This window comes from Solanum verrucosum, unplaced genomic scaffold (genome assembly GCF_900185275.1).
Source record: "Solanum verrucosum unplaced genomic scaffold, falcon-dt-bn FXZP01000262.1, whole genome shotgun sequence".
Lineage (NCBI taxonomy): Eukaryota > Viridiplantae > Streptophyta > Magnoliopsida > Solanales > Solanaceae > Solanum > Solanum verrucosum.
Genome location: NW_026020366.1, coordinates 2,632,466 through 2,652,956, shown reverse-complemented (window position 1 = coordinate 2,652,956; position 20,491 = coordinate 2,632,466). Strand labels below are relative to the sequence as shown.

Below are 20,491 nucleotides of genomic sequence, written 5' to 3'. Positions count from 1 at the left end.
GGAGGCCCCAAAGTTGGAACTGAAAACACTGTCGGCTCACATCAAGTATGCATTCTTGGGTACTAATGAAACTTTGCCTGTTATACTTTCTGCAAAGTTGTCTTAATTTCAGATTGGAGCGGCATTGCGGATTCTAAAGCGCAGAAAGAAAGCTATTAGATGGCAGATGGCTGACATCCATGGGATTAGTCTAGCGTTATGTATGCACAGAATCTACATGGAAGAGGATTACAAATCAAGTGCACAACATCAACGTCGACTAAATCCTTTGATGAAAGAAATGGTGAGAAAGGAGGTAATAAAGTGGCTAGATGCTGGAATTGTGTACCCAATCTTTGATAGTAAGTGGGTAAGTTCGGTACAATGTGTTCCCAAGAAGGGAGGTATGACAGTGGTAAGGAACGAAAAGAATGAGTTGATTCCTACTAGAACAGTGACCGGGTGGAGAATTTGCATGGATTACCGGAAACTAAATGATGCTACCCGGAAAGATCACTACCCCGTTCCTTTCATTGATCAGATGCTTGACCGACTAGCAGGACAGGATTACTATTGTTTCTTAGATGGGTATTGCGGTCACAACCAGATCTTGATTGCACCCGAGGATCAAGAAAAGACCACGTTCACTTGTCCTTATGGTACCTATGCTTTCAAACGAATGCCATTCGGACTTTGCAATGCACCAGCGACTTTTCAAAGGTGTATGATGGCCATTTTTCATGATATGGTGGAAGACTTTGTTGAGGTGTTCATAGATGATTTCTCCATCTTTGGGAAGTCTTTTGAGGTATGTCTCTAAAATCTTGATAAAGTACTTGCTAGATGTGAGGACACTAACTTAGTGCTAAACTGGGAAAAATGTCATTTTTTGGTAAAAGAGGGGATAGTGTTGGGACATAAGGTGTCTAAATCGGGTTTGGAGATTGATAAGGCTAAGGTAGAAGTTATTGAGAAATTGTCACCTCCTATTTCTGTAAAAGGTGTGCATAGTTTTCTTGGTCATGCAGCTTTTTACAGGCGATTCATCAAGGGTTTTTCCAAGATTGCAAGACCTATGTGCAGTCTCTTGGTGAAGGAGGTGAAGTTTGACTTCGATGAGATATGCTTAAAAGCATTCAAGATGTTGAAGAGGAACTTAATTGAAGCTCCCATCTTAATTGCTCCTGATTGGGAATTACCATTTAAACTCATGTGTGATGCAAGCGACGTAGCAGTGAATGCAGTATTGGGACAAAGAAAGAATAAATTGTTCCACTCGATCTATTATGCAAGCAAGACCCTTGATGCTACACAAGCTAATTACACAGTGACTGAGAAGGAGATGTTGGCTCTAGTGTTCGCCTTGGACAAGTTCAGATCGTATTTGGTAGGTACTAAAGTGATTGTTTTTACTGACCATGCAGCTATTAGATACCTATTCAACAAGAAGGATGCTAAACCAAGGCTAATTCGATGGATATTGCTTCTCCAAGAATTTGACCTGGAGATCAAAGATAGGAAAGGTACTGAGAATCAAATGGTAGATCACTTATCTAGGTTGGAGGATTTTTCACATGTGAATGAAGGTGAGCAAATCTGGGAAGAGTTTTCGGATGAACAATTGATGGCACTAGATATCTCGCAAGTACCATGGTATGCAGACATTATGAATTTGATAGTAAGTGGCGATTATCCTCCGGGTGCAACCACCCAACGAAAGAAAAAGCTTAATCATGATGCCAAGTTCTATATTTGGGATGAACCATTCTTGTTTAAGCAAGGCATAGATCAAGTAGTGAGAAGGTGCATTTCGGAATCTGAGGTTCACAAAGTGCTCGAGAGTTGTCATGCTAGTCCATATAAAGGTCACCATGGAGGAGAGCATACTGCTCATAAGGTACTACAATCTGGTTTCTTTTGGCCCTCTTTATTTAAAGATTTTATTTCTTTTGTGAAGGGTTGTGATAAATGCCAAAGGTTGGGTACTATTTCAAGAAGACATGAGATGCCACTCAGTAACATTTTGGAGGTGGAAATATTTGATGTGTAGGGTATTGACTTCATGGGTCCCTTCCCACCATCTAGTGGAAACCAATACATTCTTGTGGCTGTGGATTATGTTAGTAAAAGGGTGGAGGCTGTAGCTTTTCCTTCCAATGATTCAAAGGTGGTGATAAAGTTCATCAAGAAGCACATCTTCACTCGCTTTGGCACTCCAAGGGAAATTATAAGTGATAGAGGTAGGCATTTCATTAACCATCTTGTTAAGAATCTTCTTGCTAACTATGGTATTCGTCATAAGGTTGCTACAGCTTACCATCCTCAAACAAGTGGTCAAGTGGAGGTTTCAAATAGAGAGGTGAAGCAAATTTTGCAAAAAACGGTGAATGCGCAAGGAAGGATTGGTCTGATAAACTAGATGATGTGTTGTAGGCATTAGGACTGCGTACAAGACACCAATAGGGACTTCTCCCTATTGCATAGTATTTGGGAAAGCATATCACCTTCCGGTGGAATTGGAGCATCAAACATATTGGGCAATTAAGAAGATGAACTTAGACCCCGAGCTAGCCGGTAAAAAGAGAGTGAATCAGCTGCATGAACTTGAGGAGTTTAGGCTCCATGCTTATGAGAATGCCAAGCTATACAAAGAAAAGACAAAGAGGTGGCATGACAAGCACATTGTAGCTCGTACCTTCAATCCAGGAGATAATGTACTACTCTTCAACTCTAGACTAAGGTTATTCCTTGGAAAACTAAGGTCGAAGTGGAGTGGTCCATTCAAAGTGGTTAGAATGACTCAACATGGGGCAGTTGAACTTCAAGGTGAGACTGGCCCTACGTTCTTGGTCAATGGGCAAAGAGTGAAGCACTATTTCGGTGAGGATTCGGATCATGATCGGGAAGCTCTTGAGCTAAATGATGAATGATCCAAGCTGCGTCGTGCCGCTACGTTAAATCAAGCGCTACATGTAAGGCAACCCATGAACAAAATGTAACAGATAGATAGTATGTCTTCGAATTCTTGAAAAATTTTATCTTAGCGTAGTTTCAATTCTTAGAATGTAGGTTAGTTATAGCTAGATAAGATTTTTCTTTCATTATTTGTTACTTAGTGTATAAAAAAAAAATTAAACTGTAGCCAGGCACATTGGCAGGCGCGCCGCGCCTGGCATATAAGTTCAGAGCGCCTTTTCAGGCGCTATACTGGCGCATCGCCCCCCTATCGCGTCCCTACACAGATTTTTTAAAATTCAGGTTTTTACCCAGATAAAACCCAACCCACTCCCCTTAAATCCCTACAAACTCCCAATTCTCTCCCCCATTCTCATACAAACCGCCCAAACCCCCTAACTTCTCTCCAACTCTTCTTCTTCTTCTCACCTTTCATCTTCTACTTCATCCATTTTTACTCCTATCCAAACTCTTCTTCTTCCCCACCACCAACTATAAATCCTCCACTTCCCCTCTTCTCTTTCACTTCTAAACCATCATCCCTACACCATATTTTTTTCTCTCCTCTCCTCAATAACCAATCCGACCCCCCAATTATTCTAATCTTCCCTCTAGTTTTCTCTTCTTAACAGGTTTTAATGGCACCTAAGGTGAAGAATGTGGCGGGGTCTAAGCGAAGGAAAGGGCGAAGCATCTGGATCCTCTAGCGGTTGGGAAACGGTACAAAAATTCGGCAAAAGGCTGTAGAAAGGTATGGATGGGACTGGTTTGCATGTCAACAAGAGGCAAAGTATATGGGCGACGAATTTGTGAATGAGGTACGGTTACAGTCACAATTTCTTGATATATATCAAACTGTTAATGATTTGGGTTTGCGGTTCATCTTTGAAAATTCGGGAGATTGCAATTTGACATTAGTGAGAGAATTTTATGCAAATTGGCTAACTGAAACAAAATATAAAACTATGCCGGTTAGGGGGAAAGATGTCAAGTTTTCTGTCCAAATTCTGAATGAATTGTTAGAAACCCCAAATTGTGACCCTGTGAGTTTAATGGCTTGAAGGATAAACCTCCTTATAGGGATATCCGACATACATTGTGTGGGGTTGATTCGACTGCTAGGTGGGAGTGGAGTAAGGATACTGGGAGGCATAATACCCTCTATTTTGCTAACTTTAATCAGGTTGCTCGGGTGTGGCTGAAAATAGTGTGTAGTGTGTTGTTGCCTGCTAAACATTTAACTGAGGTAACTCGGGATAGGGTGGTGTTAGTCTACCTGCTAATGAAGGGAATGCCCATTAATGTTGGGTCAATTCTGAGGTAAAATATGATGAAATTTTGAAATAATATGCGGTGGAGATTCTGTTATGGGGTATTGATCACCCATTTTCTGAGGGGTGAGGGTATTGAAGAGGAAGCAGTGGACATGACTGTTGCTTATCACCCGGACCTGACGGGTAAGTTAGTCGATGTGACCTGAACTAAGGCACTAGATCCATCACATGGACCTGTCTTGTCTGCCCAAGAGAGGCAAGCCCGTGATGACAGCGTCATGGCAAGAATGTTTGGTATGGCAGAGTTGCAGTTGTGCAAGATTGGTCCTGCCTTTTTAGAGCCTTTGGATGATGATGAGCCTACTGCTGATGAGGCTATGAATGATGAGGAGGAGGCTGCTGATGTCGCTGATGAAGCAAATGCCTTAATGGTGTTTGATGGCAGTGACGACGAGGCCTAGGGCGAGGGAGTATTTCTAACTCTATACTTTGCCTTAATTATGCATTGAGGACAATGCTTACTTTTCAAGTGTGGGGTGGGGTAATATGTCTCTGTTGTATATAGTTGTTTACTGCTTTATCGAGTCTAGTGGTAGCTTTTAGTTAAAGTTTTAAATTTTTTTTAATTCTGGGTTCCTCAGCGTTTGTTTTTGGTACTTTTACTGAGGATATTCCCTTTGAACCGACTATGACTAGTTTATGGCTTTATTGAGTCTTAAGAGTCGTCATAAGAGTGACAGTTTCCAATGATGGATGGATGACGACCGTCTTAAGGGAAAATTAGTCACATAGAAGAGTAGGATTGAGAAACTAACCTTGGCCTTTTGAAACTATGTCCGAAAAGGTTAGACAAATGTCATGGGTAGTCACAAGTGGAATAGTGCAATAGATGGCTAACCTTGTCACAAGCATATGTTCTTAGTTTTGCCTCAAAATAAAAATAAATGGGCTTAATTGTGTAATGATACCGTAATGCAAGTTGTAAGAGCATGTGGGTTGATATATTCTTATATGTGTCATAATGCCATGTGTGGTGCGAATTGATTGGTTCTTTCTTAAACTTGATATCTAGAACTTGCCTTGTGTGTGTTGAACTAGTAGCGTGTATGACTTAAGGAATGTGATTGAGGCGCTTCTTTGAAATATCTAATTCTTAACTCTACGTATATGCCTACCATTGAAATCATCCTTAGTGAAGCCCCATTGAGCCTTTAGCCTTGTTTATTGATAAACCACATGATAAGCCAAAACTCGTTGTTTGATACCAAGTCTTTTGATCCCATGAAAAATCCTTAATGCACTATGTTAAGAAGAAGGGTTGGAAAATGTTGGTTTATATAGCAAAGGGTGAAGTGCTACATTGTGTGAAAAAGGAAATTCTATTTTGGCTTTGGTCCTTAGCGACAATGTGCACCTCAACTAAACGTGAGGGTGGCTAATTTAGAATTATGCTCAAAACATTGGCCCTGATCCTATCAAGGATAATGTGTACCTTACTTGGATGTCAAAAATCTAAAGTTTGGGTGGCTAGTGCAAAGGCATTAAATAAATAAATAATTATGATGGAAAAGAAATAAAGGGAAAATATGGAGCAACAAAAAGGGTTCATAGTCATGAAGTGTGTACTTGGAGGAAAGAAGAGCTATAAAGAAAATTGTTGGCTAAATAATGATATGTGCATTAGGGAGGTGTAGTCACTAAAATGATTCCTAAATATTCCCTCCCTTACCTTAAGCCTACATTACAACCTAATGAAGTCCTCTTGATTCCTTGAGAAATATGTGCGGAAGTAATAATACACTTTTGGCAAGCTTATGACATGTTGAGAAAAGTAAGAACTTCTTTTGTGAGGGTGAGTTGACTGTTCGAAAAATAGGCCTTGTTGATATTGCAAGTTGTTTGAGTGAAAGGCTTTACTAAACAAGAACAAGTGAGGGCATTCATGGCATATATAAGATTATCGAATTGATGTGTTTGTATGAGTTTGCATTAGCTCAAAAATAATAATAAAAGGGTCACTCTTTGAGCATGTGTTGTACTTGGTGTAAATGTTGTGAAATTATTGCACCCATTGTGAACTACAAGATCATGATAAAAAAGTGTTTGATTGATTTTGAGGTGGGTTGATAAGTCCAAGGGTTGTGAAAAGGGTTGATAGTCTAGAGATTGTTTGAGGACAAACAAAGTTCTAAGTGTGGGGTGGTGATCTTAGGCATATTTATATGCCCAAGTTGCCAATAATTGCCCATAAGTCAATAAGATTGAAAGATGATCTTTAGTCATTAGCTTAATTTTTGGTGTAATTTGTAATGATTGTACACTTACACACATGATTAGTTGTTTCAGGAACTCTCAAGGGAATTGGAGTCAACTTGAAGAAAAGAGATGTAAAAGAGCATGAAAAGCGGCCAAGGATGAAGACCCCAGGGCCAGGCGCACTGCTAGGCGCGAGGCGCGAAGGGCCAAATTTCAGAGACGCCTCTCAAGCGCGACGCGTCTGGGTAAAAAGTTCAGAGACAAGTTTCAGGCGCGATGAGAGGCGCGATGCCCCACCATGATGCCGACCTTTCCAGCGAACATTCAACTAAATAAGAATCCTTATTGGTTTAGGATTGGGTCTTAGTTTTTCTAATTATTATAAATAGACCCACAGGGTTCATTAGTAAGGGTCTACTTTTGATTTAGTGTGCAAGGGCAAGAATTCAAGTTTGTAACAGGTCTTAATCCTTTAACTCTTCTATTTTCCAGAAATTGCATGAACTATTGTATTTTCTATTTTTTCTAATAGCATGAGTAGCTAAACGCGCTAGTTCTGGGGCTGTAGCTACGAATGAATTGTTGATTATTTGGGGTTTTATGAATTAATTCTTGGTTGTCATTATAAGTTACTTCTATATTCTTGTTTTAGTATTTCTTGACTGGCCATCTAGAGATAAATTTATTGTTTAACCTTAAAATCGAGAAAGAAGAGGTTGGATAGACCAGAGAATATAGAGAGCTTGATCGACCCATTAAGTCGAGGTGATTTGTGTTCAGGAGTGACGCCCGGACGAACAACTCGCTTGGTTACGAAACAGGATGAAATATAAATTCTCACCAGTTAGTTTATTTATCCCCGCTCAACGATGTAGTTAGATAGCTAATTGGAGTAGGCGACTAGAGGTGTGTAGCCCGACTCATACAATTAACCCTGTAAACCAGTAACTTGACAACTGAAATTAGTTCTATGCCAATAATATGATACATGATATTCAGTGTATGCTACAGCCCTGGAATTGCTTTAAACTTGCTTGAAACATTCTATCAAAATCGTTCACAATTAGTTACTTTCATTTAGTTTATAATTAGTAGTAGTTAACAATTAATCATAAACTCTTTGAAAAGATTACTTTTACTTTTATTTGTAGAATTAAGTGGTAAATATAAATTAATCATAAGTCCATTGGGAACAATAACTCGTTTCTTCAAGAATCTATATTACTTGCGCGACCACGTACACTTTCGTGTATACTGGGGAGCAACAATATTCATAGTACTAATGCATATTTGTGTCTATATTGTCTCATAATATAGGATCCAACGCTCCTCCAGACGCACTTAAGTGGATTGCTCCGCTATTAAATGCTTAGATTGGTGAGTCCTCACGGAGTCACGGTTCGAGAACAATGTCATTGATGCTTTGTTGCTTTTAATGTCTTTCAGTTTAAACTTCTGCGTGGTGTATGGGTTACGTCTCAACTACTCATATGTTGTTAGAAAGGCTATGTCAGATAAAATTTAGATTTCTGCATTTATGTTTCTGTCTTGTACTCACTTTAGATTTTTCTATATGATCTAATCTTTACTTTGAGAGTTCATGCTTTTATGTTGTACTTTATAGTATATCATCTTTTTTACGTCATTCTTATGTCAAGTGGATTGCTTAGGTCCTCTCGGGATTCTATTCACCATGTCACACGTAGGGGGTACTTTGAGTCATGACAAACTTGGTATTCAGAGCATCGGGTTTATAGAAATGTCATATGATGTCTGATAAGTCGTGTTGAGTAGATTTTTGTTCATGAATGTGAAGCGCACCACATTTATGAATAAGAGGCCACAAGGCGTTTAGGAAACTTCACTTCCTTCACTACTCTAAAGTCGTGTCATGGAGTTCATCTATATAAATGTCTTTCTCCTAGCTCTTATTTTATGCTTTTAAGGATATGTCTCCTCAAGGAACTAACACAAGAAGGAATATAGGTGACAATGTGGAGCCCGAGGTTTCTCAAGTGTCGGTCGATCCTTTGGCCTAGCAAGCGTCACATGCTGAGTTTTGAGCATCTTAGTTTTGCTTCCCTTATCTTGTCCACCACAGAGGTCACTCCTACTCTTAACCTTATTTTTAATATTGTCGATCCTAGTATGCTCACACATTCATCTTAACATCATCATTTCCACAACATGCATCTTTTAAACATAAGAGATCTTGACTGGCCAACAGTTCATTCCATACAACAAAGACGGTTTAACCACCACTCAATAAAATTTACCTTTAAGTTTGAGTGGTTTCTTCTTATCGCATAAGAATCTATAGGCAAGCCTCTATTTCATCCATGCGATGTGTGACGTCATCATTGATGTCCTCACTATCTTGGATTACAGACCAAAGATACTTAAAACTTTTTCTCTTAGGGATAGTGTGTGTGGCAAGTCTTACTTCCATGTTGGCTTCAACCAACATAACACTAAATTTGCACTCCAAATATTTCGGATTTTTTTAATCAACCTTAACCCTTTAAACTCTAAAGTTTATCGTCAAACCTCCAACCTAACATTAACTCTATCTCGTGTCTCATCAATTAGTACTACGGCATCCACAAATTACATACACCATGAAATCTCCTCCTGAATAAACTGTATCAACTCATTCCATCACCAAAAAAAATAGAAAAGGGGTAAGAACGTAACAGATCCTTGATGTAGCTCCATCTCAATTTAAAAGTGCTCAGAATCTCCTTCCATCTTCCTAACCCAAATCTTTGCCTCATCATACATATCCTGTTATCATCCTAATATAAACCATCGAGACACCTTACAACAAAGACAAAGTATTTAAAATGGAGAAATAATAATAAGGAATTTCTTCAAGTATCAGTATCACTACGCGCGCAACACAAGGAGATTTCTCAAGTATTCGTATCACTACGCAACACAAAAGGAGATTTCCTCAAGATTAGAAAGGACTTGGGAGAGGGGGGGGGGGGGGGCACAATTTGATATTTGATGGGGTTTCAACTTGATAATCAATAAATAGCTAGTGTATAATCAACCATAGCATGGATAGAATTTTTGTAATAACTATATTCAAAATTCTCTCGACCCAATGAATATATGTGTCTTTGATATTTCCGAACTCCAACACCTTGCTATTCAAAACACCAAACATTTTGAGTGGGTATATACTATCTCTAGTTCTAACCTTTAAAGGAGAATTTAATTGGATTTAGACAATCTCTAGATCTAATCCAATGATTAAATCTCAAGTCCTCACTATTAAAGTTTTATCCAATTTCACTTATCTTTTCCAAGTAAAAGTGACATTAGAGATATCAATCAATGTTTGCAATCATAATTTTTAGATTAAACCTCAAAAAGAATAACTGATCTATGCATAATAATCACAATTTTAAGACTATTTAATCACTATCCAATCAAATTTACATGCTCATCATGTGCACACCCCTAGATAAAAGTTTAACTACTCATAATAATGGAAATAAAAATTATACCAAAATAGTAACACTTCATTGCATTCATATTCAACGACCAAAATCATATCCAAGTTTGAATATATCCACCAATGGTGTTTTCTTCTTGAATAAGCAAAGGAAAAAGTACTACCTCTCTACTACTTGATTCTACAATGTCTAATATTTCTAATATCTCAATTGAAAAGAAGAATAAAGTACACAATTGGATACATCCCTAAACTGGCCTAGTAATTCACAAAATTACTAGCATCATGAGAATTACTACATCACAGAATTGAAAACATCAAGGAATTCATACTAGTCCCCTACATACTACAATTTTTTTCTTTATATTTGTAGCTTTCAAGCTAAGGCATAAAGATACACTTATCAATTAGAGGAGCAGAAGAAAATGATGGTGTCCATGTTGTTTCACTTTCCTCAATCGACTAGGTTTCCTAATTCATGATTGTCTGAAGGATGAAGCTAGTCAACAGAATATATTGTTTTGTGTTGTAGCCTCTATTGTTATAATGAAAACACAGTGACAGATCTAGGAGTTTAGGTCGTGGGTACTCTAAAAGTGGCGGAGTCAAGAATATAAAAAAGACATGTTAAAAGTGAGATTCAAACTCATGCTCAGCAACACTAAAAGAGCCTTAAACACCCACTCAAGAGCCAATGGACTAATAAAATCATTTGTTCACTAGGTGTTCTATGTTAATTTTATACAATTATCTCTTAATTTCTACACACATATATATATATATATATATATATATATATATATATATATATATATATATATATATATTTTGAGACAAAGCTAATGGGTGCTCGAGCACCCGGAGGACTCTATGTGGATCTGCCCCTGTAAATAAAGTGTTTGGATAGATTGTATAGTTCATTGTCGTTACATAATATCACACATCCATTATTTGAATGATTGAGTAAAGCTAATATAAAAAGGTAGGATTAAAGATGAAAAATGATTATTAAATATAATAAATAAAGACAAAATGAGAAGAAAATATTGAGGTCATAACACGATCACATCAAATCGGTCATTACATAAAATGAGTCTTTTCGTCGTTATCTAACGATTTTAAATTTAAATAATACGATACAATATAATTAAAATAACAATCAAACAAACATTGTATTTTAATCTAACAATACAATAACGGGTAACAATCATCCAAACAAGGTGTTAGTTGGGCCAGGCCTCTTTTCATAATTTTTGATTTATTTCTTAAAAAGAAAAACCATGTGAATTGTGTGTGAGAGAGATTAATAGAGATGAATGAGATCTAACTATTCCTTTGTCCATTTTAATTGTCATGTTGCGATTTTCAAAAGTCAATTTAACTAATTTTTAAAGATAAATTAAATTACATTAATTCGATATTTTAAAAATAATAATTAGATATTAAAAAATTATACGAAAAATATTATAAATTTCAACTTTTTGCATATCAATATGATGAAAAAATACATCGTGTAAAATGTTTATCAAAAACTATGATAATTAAAAGTGAACGAAGACAATATTATATATTTTTTTAGCTAAACAACAACATTAAAGAGTATTCACTGCCATCAATCCTCAACCATTAGTAGCCCACATACTTAGACTTAAGGCTTAAGTCATCTGCGGACCCTTAAAGTTGTCCACATATTTCACTTGAACACCTCAACAGAGACTTGTACCTATTGAACACCTCTACGAGTTTGAATTGATACCACTTGAACACTTTTTGCCTACATGGCACTTTAAGTGTGATTCACCGATGCTGAGCGCGTGAAAACATATAATTAGACATTTTCTAATTTTTTTAAAAAAAATCTCTTTCTTCTTCCTTGGGTTGGTTACCATTACTTTCTCCGGCAGCCGTCATCGCCGCCGCAATCATACACCCTTCTTCTTTCATTTTTTTCTCTAGGCACTTCACTTTCTTTACCATCACGATCATTTTATTTTTTCAAATTTTTCATTATCGCCGCCTGCACATTCATCTCTCCTCCTCATTTAAACAACCACTATTATCTATGCCATTAACGCCGCTGCTTAGTCGTTGTTTTCTCTTTAGATCTAGAATAACTTGGTCGTGTTTTTTTCTTCAGATTTAGGATGACTTGGTCGTGTTTTTTATTCTTTAAATCTAGGACTGAATTAATCTACGGAACATTATTTTACTCTCAAAATTTTATTTCTTTTTTTAAAAAAATATTTTTGAATCTAAAACTTCCATGTTTATTTAAGTTAAAGAACAAGGAAAAAAAGAAAGAGAAAAATGTCGTCGATGGTGGTCAGCAATTCGATGGGTAGAAGGGAAATAATTTGAGTGGGTGAAATGTATAACAATGTTTATTTTTTAATCTCAATAAGCAACATTGTTCAATCCAAAGAAGAAGAAAATTAGAGAACAAGAAATAATAGGATGGATGGTTCCGATGGACAGTAGGGGAAGAGTGATTAGTGGGTGGGTGGGTGAGTTGTATAAGGGTTCACATAATAATTATTTTTTAATCTCAAAATATATTTTTTCTTTACCTTATTTTTTTAATAATATTTTTGACCCACATGACATATGTCATAATTTAATTTGTTATTGTGCCATGTCATCGAGAGTGTATCTCACTCACTTAATATTTGGGGCTGATTATTAAAAAAATGTCAAATAGGTGTTCAATAGGTACAAGTCTCAGTTGAGGTGTTCAAGTGAAATATGCGGACAACTTTAAGTGGCAGCAGATGACTTAAGCCTAGACTTAAATAAATAATAATTAAAAAAAAAAACCAACAACCAGCAATACTCCCACCTCATTTGCCTGAATTTCTCCAACTTCACCCATTTCTAATTTCAATCCTGAAAAGTAAAAAAGAAACAAAAATATCCTATCATTTTGTTCACGAAACACGAAGCTAACAAATCAACACAGTAAACTAGGGTTCCCAAATTCCCTCTTCTTTCTCCCGGTATTTTCCGATACTTCTCCTAATTTTCTGCATATCTTCTTCGGAATATCATTTCACCTCGTTTTATCAGCTTCATCCCTTCAAATTCTGCATATCTTCCGTTCTCAATTACGATTTTTTTCTATCTTTGACTTAATCCATTTTAATCATTTTCTTAATTTTTTTTTACAGGATTTCGTATTTGAGAGAAAAGGGAAGATTTGTGCATATCTATTTGAAAGAGAGAGGAATTTGCATATCATTAATTGCGGTTTATGGGTGTTTTGGTTTGTGATTTTTTATTTATTTTTTTCAATTTATGGGTTATTCCTAATTTAGGGTTTTGAGGAGTTTATTGGATTGTGTTAGTCGATGGATTCTGAAAGTATGATCCCGTCTACCAGCGTGGTCAAATGTTGTGATTGCGAGTGCAATTGCTCCATAACGAATAGTTCCTTTTCGGGGAATTGGATACGGACTGTGAAGCGGAAATTTGATGAATATGATGAGATTGAGAAGAAATTTGTGATCCCAGGTTTAATTTTGCCGCAAACGGCTCGTATAGATATGGGAAATGAGTGTATTGCTTTAAGGGAAATGGTTTGTGGACAACAGGAAACGATTCAGGAATTGAGTGTTGAGTTGGAGGAAGAGAGGGAAGCGGCATCCTCAGCTGCTAATGAAGCAATGTCGATGATTTTGAGGTTGCAAAGGGAAAAAGCTGAGTCACAAATGGAATTTAGGCAATTCAAAATGTTTACGGAGGAGAAAATGGCTCATGATCAGCAAGAGATAATGGCGTTGGAGGATTTTTTGTATAAGAGGGAGCAAGTGATTCAGTCGTTGACTTGTGAGGTGCAAATGTATAAGCACAGGATGTTGAGTTATGGGCTATTGGAGTCTGAGGTCGAGTATGATGGTGAGAAAGAGAATGGTCATTTTTGCCGGAACAATAGTGTAGGTGAGAGTTCCGATGGCCGCTTTGACATTCCTTCTTATGATTACCCTCCCTTGAAGTGCACTATAAATGAGAACCAAGTGAATACTGAGGTTGATGATGAGGTTGTCGATGTTGAGAAATATGCATTTGGGGAAGCCCCACGATCATGTGATCATTTGCGATATCTGGAGAAGAGGATCAATCAGTTGGAAACAACACCAAGTAGTCGGACTGATGAAGAAGTATTTAACAACAATATCCTTGAAAAAGCAATAGTTGCTCAGTCTCCTTTTGTACCAAATAAAGAAATATGCTCAGATTTCTTCTCAGGTTCTCCGAAGTTTAACGGAAGTGTTAGAAAAGCAGAAAATTCGCAAACAGAGGAGTATGCAAACTTGAGGAAGGTGGATGAGTCATCGGATGTTGGGGATGAAATGAGTGACAGGGTTTATACAATTGACTCTATACATCAGGGTGCTGGATATAATGGTAACTCAGAGACCAAGGGTTCTGTCCATACCCCAATAGATTCCCTAAATCATACAGATTTTGGAGATCCTGAGGTCACAAAGCTTTACCTTAGGCTGCAGGCCCTTGAGGCTGATCGGGAATCAATGAGGCAGGCTATCATTTCCATGCGGACTGACAAAGCACAGCTGATATTGCTTAAAGAAATTGCTCAGCAGTTGTGCAAAGAAGCGTCTCCAGAAAGGAGGACACCTGTGAGGAAGACATCTGTAATCAAGAGCTTTTCTTTCATCTCCATATTCAAGGTATGATGTTATCTGTGATCCTACATTTTTGTGCTCAATAAATTCATTTTCACATATCAAAGTATGTTGTGCATATGAGCTTTGTCCTAGATCATTGCAAACCATGATAGGAACAACCGTTGTATCATGATACAACTGTTACTAATTTTTCTGGAATGAACACTGTAATTTCTGGAGACGCTTCCATTTTCCTGTATGCTGAGCCACTTTATATTACAAGCATTACCTCTTGTTTAGCTTCCTTGATTTCCATTTCTTTGAACCACTACATCTCATCTAGTTTGTTTACAATCCCATGACAGTGACAATTTTGACCAGAACTCATCTTATGTCTCTTCAAATTAGTTTTACCAATTTTGTTTCTATATTTCTTATATGATAACAAAATATAAATGCCAAACTATTGTCCCTGTATATGAAGTCAAGTATTTGTAAAATAAAATAGTTCAGTTTACTTGCCATTATGGCTTGACCTCTCGGGCTAGGAATGCTAATCAATGAGTACTGTTTGTTATTTAGCGTACTTTGTTTTATGCATATTTTCGGGATTGTTCCACTTCTGTACTTCAATCGACTACAGTAATGTTTTTCCGGTTTGCTGATGCTATGACTATTCTCTGTGAGGATCGGTCTTGTATTTGTTTGTTTCCTACTGGTTGAGGCTTTGGAAGAATGCAAACTCTCAAAATTTTAGTTGTCAACTTATTCTGCAGTTTTTGTGAGTGTATAATAGGATGAGCCTTTCTGGACATAGAATACAACTAGTACGCCTCTATCCAAGCTAGTTGGAATCGCCATATGAATCCTTACTATCAATGTTGCTCCATTTAGTCTGTATTCAATATTGTGAGTATTGATCATAAATAGACCCATTTTACGATGGCTTTATACGTACTGCTACTCTCCTCCTTCATCCGCGTTTGGGGTTGAAATTGTGGGCAAATTCACACTGTATTCAGTTTTTCAGAAAATAAAATGATGAGTAAAATATTTTTCTGGTTCGCAAGCTGTGGGAAAATCTAGAGTTGGGTTGATAATAGCCCTTGCATTACCTCCATTTGGCGTGAGCCGTGGAATATTTTTGCTTCATTGGGTTGGCTAGAATTGGTATGGCTAATAGCTAGTCTATTTAGGAAAAGTTTGGTTTGTATATTTGAATAAAATATTGAACTTTTTGGAATCATCAAATATATTGACCTCCTAAAGCTTATGTTTAAGTAAGATATTGAGCCTATCCAAGAATAGGAAGAACTCAATGTGAACATGAATTTTGGGTGGAACAACATACCGAGTTATATGAAATCTGCTATTGGGATTACTTTTGACCTCAATTTGAGATCTTGATGTCTTATTACATGCTGCTCTTTTGTTGATGTACCTAATTGCTTTCTCCAGTTTGACTTGTATGTTTGTCTGACATCTCCCTTCACTGGTTATTTTGGAGGGGTAAATATTGATTTTAAGGAGAGTAAAGATTTTGGATCAGAAGATTATAGATATAAACTTTTGTATCTTAATTTTTATTTCCCTGAACTTTGTTTATTCTGATACCCTTTTCTTTCTGTGTGGGATGGAGAGAGAGCATAGAAAATCTATTTTTGCCTTTTGGTATCAAAGTTTTCCCAACCTTGCTCCCTGCCCTTGAACTCCAATTATTTCTTTTGGCTCTCCTCATGTTTTCTGGTACATAATTGCTGATATCTTATCTGTTTTTCCTGTTCAGTGGATAATGTCCTTTGTCTTGTGGAGAAGGAAAGCACATCGATGCAAGTGAGTTTTAATCATTAGAAAGCTATTACTATTTTATGTAGTTGCTTTTACTGTATTTCTTCCAAAGGACAATCTGTTATCTCATTTTGCCTGCTGCCAGTTCTAGTTTGAGTCAGTTGAGTTTTGCACTGAAATAATCAATATACTTGTTTAGGTACTTGTTTGGTTTGACAGCCAACAGGGTGGGCTTGCTTATGCTGTTAGACAAGGGACCTCGTGTTGGGCAATGGAGATGTCTTTCAAGTACGCAAGTGTGAAACCAATACTCATTGGTCCACACTCCACAGCGACTTCCGCATCTCTTATGCTTATCGGCATGAATGCAGAGCGGATTTTAGTCAGATTAGTTGCTTTTGGATGTTCATTCATTTGTTCTCGCCCTATATGCCTTGCTGCTGCTAATTTGGGTACTGGATTACTTTGTGCGTTGTTCTTTTCACTTGATTGTTGGAATTGAATACATCTTGATGAAACATTCGGTAGTTGTTTCTCAGCCATCTAGAACTTGAATCTTATGGCTTGGTGGAATTTTACTTTAGGTTAGTTACTTTTGTATATTGTAGATTTGTGAATAATCTTTTTGGGGGCTCCTCACAATACAAAATGAGTGCTTTGTTTGGGATTGAAATGTAGTTGATTGATTGATTGAATAGAATGAGTGCAGTTTTGCACGTTTTTAAGTACGTCTTCTTTTCATCTTAACTTGCTCGAGATAGTTTCAAGAATTTATTTGCACGGCAGCGCGAGGAGTTCCTACCAGGTATGATATTTAATATTTGTTCTCTTTTATGAACTTCGGCGAAAATAAGACTCTTTTTGTTTTATTTACACAGTAATTGACTTTTTTGCCTTTCCATTCCCCTGCCTTTTTCCAACTCCTTTTTATGCCACTCTTTTCGCAATGACCTTTGATTCTTACTCTCCTTGCGCACTGTTTGTTTTATGTCAACCAGAGTTAGGAAACTATCTTGTTATATTCTAGTTTTTTTTTATGTTAATAGATGCATAATCTTGATATCTTAGTGATGTCATTATACATTGAGGCGCATTTTAGCGTGCATAAGTTGCACAGACATCCCAAAACTCTACATACATAGTTTGAGATATTCCTAGAGGTACTGGAATTTGATCTATCTAGTTCTAGTTGCATAGCCCAAAAGGGCAGGGGTATATAGATTGGCAATATTATCAAAAGGTTCTCGGTTCATTCCTTCTTTTGCAAGCAAATCTGCAACTTGACAGTTCTTCGGAACGTGTGCAGATTCCCAGTTGCTCCATTATGAACAGAGAGTTGTTTGCCAGTGTGTTATAAGTAGGTGAAGATTGCAGTATTAATTTTATGGCTTCAGTTCAGTCTGTTTTCATTTCCAATGAATATAAACAATGCACATTAGCAGTCTTGACTCTTCTTGATGCATGTATGTATTGCTAGTAATTCTGCATGTGTGTGGTTAGTTGCAGATAGACTGTCATGGAAGCCAAGAACCCAATCTCCTCTGCCCTTTTTAAAACTCCGCCATCTCTTCTAACATCATTGTTTCCATTTGTTGCACCATTTGTTTTCAATCTATAGTAGCTAGCTCTAGTTGTGTTTTATTAAAAGATAAATGTGTTTCTCCTTAGAAATTCATTACTAGTGTGTTTATGGAGATTTTATTTTGTAAGTTATGGTGATTAAAGTTCCGGGTGTGCCAGATGCAAAAAGGAAGGCTATTATGTCAGTTATAATGAGCATTATGTGTGTTATTGGGGGTGCTCCTAAGTATGCCAAGCCATTGAGATTGGCTTTGATTTGAAGAGGGTGTATTATAATATGACCCAATTTTGTCCAAAAACCAAGAAAATCTGCTCAATGGGTTCCTTTGTATTTTGTTATAACTTAATGAGTAGATTATACTGGGTTTTATGTTGATACCAATAGAATTTAGGTAAAACGTGTAAGACATCTTTTGTGGTTGCAAAGTCACGTAAATTAAACAATCTTTGCAGGAACTCTTGGCCTCGTTTGTTTTTTAATTAAGATGAAGATGTCTGAATTTAAAATATTAAGATTTGTCTCTAGATTTGAACAGAGAAAGATTTATATTGTATGTTTTTTCAACGTCTAAGTATGCATAATTTATTTATTTACAATCATAATAAATATGCAATTCAAATAAATGGTATTTCCTCTATTTAGTTTTACTTGTCATTGATTTGGCACACTCATTAAGAAAATAATTATTGATACAAGTATTTATCATACCATCCCTACTAATTAATGTTTAGTATTGGGTTTTGAAAAATTATATGGAGAATAATGTTTAATGCTAGGGGTAAAACATGGAAATGAATAATTGTCTTTTCTTGATATGCCAAAAGTGACGAGTAAAATAAAATTTTATTTTAAGAATAAGTGACAAGTAAAAGTGAACAGAGGAAGTAATTAAATATTTAAAAATAATAAATTGAATAAAATAAAATCATTATTTGAATAAAAATGAAATATTAATGGTCGCTAGTGATGGTGGAGATGGTGGTTATAATGGTGTGTTAGTAGTGGTAATAGTTGTGATGGTGGAGATGGATTTGTAATGGTGTGTTAGTAACTAATAATGGTGGAGCGGTTGGTATTGTAGCGACTGACGTGATGGTAGCGGTTGGCAGTGGTGGTGGTTCTAATGGTGACGTTGATTGATGTTAGTAGTTAGAGGTGTCAAAAATGAGCTCAACTATAGGTAACTTGTCTAACCCGCCCAGAATTTTAAGAGTTGAGCTCAAGATAATTTGAATTGAGTTCAATCTCAACTCATTCTAGTCTTAAACCATTTTAAGAGAATCATCAATTGAATTTAATTTAATTTCTAATTTCAACCCGTTTTAAAATTCTTTATTTTCATTGATGTAATGTATGTTCCTATATTGAAGATATAAATCACTATCTATTTTATATCTTTTAGGATTTGTCTATCCATTTATTTGAAATTCAAATTGTGGTTATAAAAGTTAAATAACAATATGTTAAAATTATTGAGATTAAGCGGGTCAAATTGGACGGGTCATGACCCAATCCGATTTTAGTCCATTTGAGCCCAAAGTAAACTTGGGCTAATCCAATTTCTATTTCAACCCATTCTAATATCTCAAATTTCAACCCAACCCGCCCATTTGACACCTTTATTGATGATGGTGACGATGTGTTGGTGGTAGTGGTGACGGTACTAATGGTGATGGTGGAGATGATTAGTAGTAGGATTGACCACAGTGGTCGTAGTGGCTAATAGTGATAGTGGTGATGGAGGTGATGGCAGTGCTGACATTGGATATAATTATAATGATGAAGGTGATAGGTATGATAGTGATTGACAGTAGTGGTTGACAATGGTGATGGTTGAAATGAAAGAAGTAGTTTGTAGTGGTGACTTGATATTGGCCACGGTAATGGTGGTTGTGATTGTGGCGGAATATTGGATTCCCCACTTTCTTCAACCAACACCTGTGTGAGAACACAATGTTTTGATATAAGGGTGAGGTATTGTGTTGAAGTAAAATGATTACATGTGTATTTCTATTTCCAAAGTGGAATAGTTGTTGATGGGCAATGTAAGCCCTTGGGGCGGAGCATTTATTTCCATGAATTGGACAACCCAAAATTTAGTGGCAATATAGAACACGAGAAATAATTAGGAATATTATTTCAAGTAGCTTTGGCAAGGATAGTTCAATCAATATGATAAGGAATTTAATTTTTTCAACAGATAATTTATTCCTTTATTGTCAATGATGTAGTTGAAATCTTCCGATCTTCGATTTCTATTAAAAGAAAAACCTAAATATTTATCAAATGTATCGGTGAAGAAAATGCCAGGACTAGAGGTGATAAGTTGAACAAAAATAGTGACAATTTTGAATTTGGTGCTATTGATTATTTGGCCAAAGAGGTAACTAAATTGGTCTAGACATTATTTTATAGAGTTGAGGGATTTAGTTAGCCTTAGCCATAAGAGGTAAATGTCGATGTAAAAGAGATGAGAAACTTAGAATTTCTAGAGTTCAGAGTGATGGACAATAATTCCATACATAAAGAACAATATCTACTTTATGGTTGATATAGATAGACAATAATTCCA

The 20,491-nt window shown here is 36.5% G+C and overlaps 1 protein-coding gene across 2 annotated transcripts; it reads left to right on the top strand.

Moving 5' to 3' along the window:
- The first annotated feature begins 12,826 nt into the window (after positions 1-12,826).
- Positions 12,827-17,065, top strand: LOC125837914 (myosin-binding protein 7-like). 2 transcript variants are annotated; one of them, XM_049516990.1, is made up of 4 exons: positions 12,827-12,920; positions 13,092-14,612; positions 16,336-16,382; positions 16,537-17,065. In XM_049516990.1, exons 2-4 carry the CDS (start codon positions 13,272-13,274, stop codon positions 16,637-16,639), a joined length of 1,491 nt encoding a protein of 496 aa, XP_049372947.1. In that variant the 5' UTR covers positions 12,827-12,920; positions 13,092-13,271; the 3' UTR covers positions 16,640-17,065. The 2 variants fall into 2 exon arrangements, with proteins under 2 accessions (XP_049372947.1, XP_049372946.1); XM_049516989.1 differs by lacking the exon at positions 16,336-16,382 and having other exon boundaries at positions 16,537-16,859.
- Positions 17,066-20,491: the final 3,426 nt, after the last annotated feature.

Bases quoted from the DNA above. Each gene is read 5' to 3' on its own strand.
- LOC125837914 (XM_049516989.1), top strand. From the start codon at position 13,272: ATGGATTCTGAAAGTATGATCCCGTCTACCAGCGTGGTCAAATGTTGT. The intron at 14,613-16,536 runs GTATGATGTTAT...ATACTTGTTTAG, and splicing joins CTTTCATCTCCATATTCAAG to GTACTTGTTTGGTTTGACAG.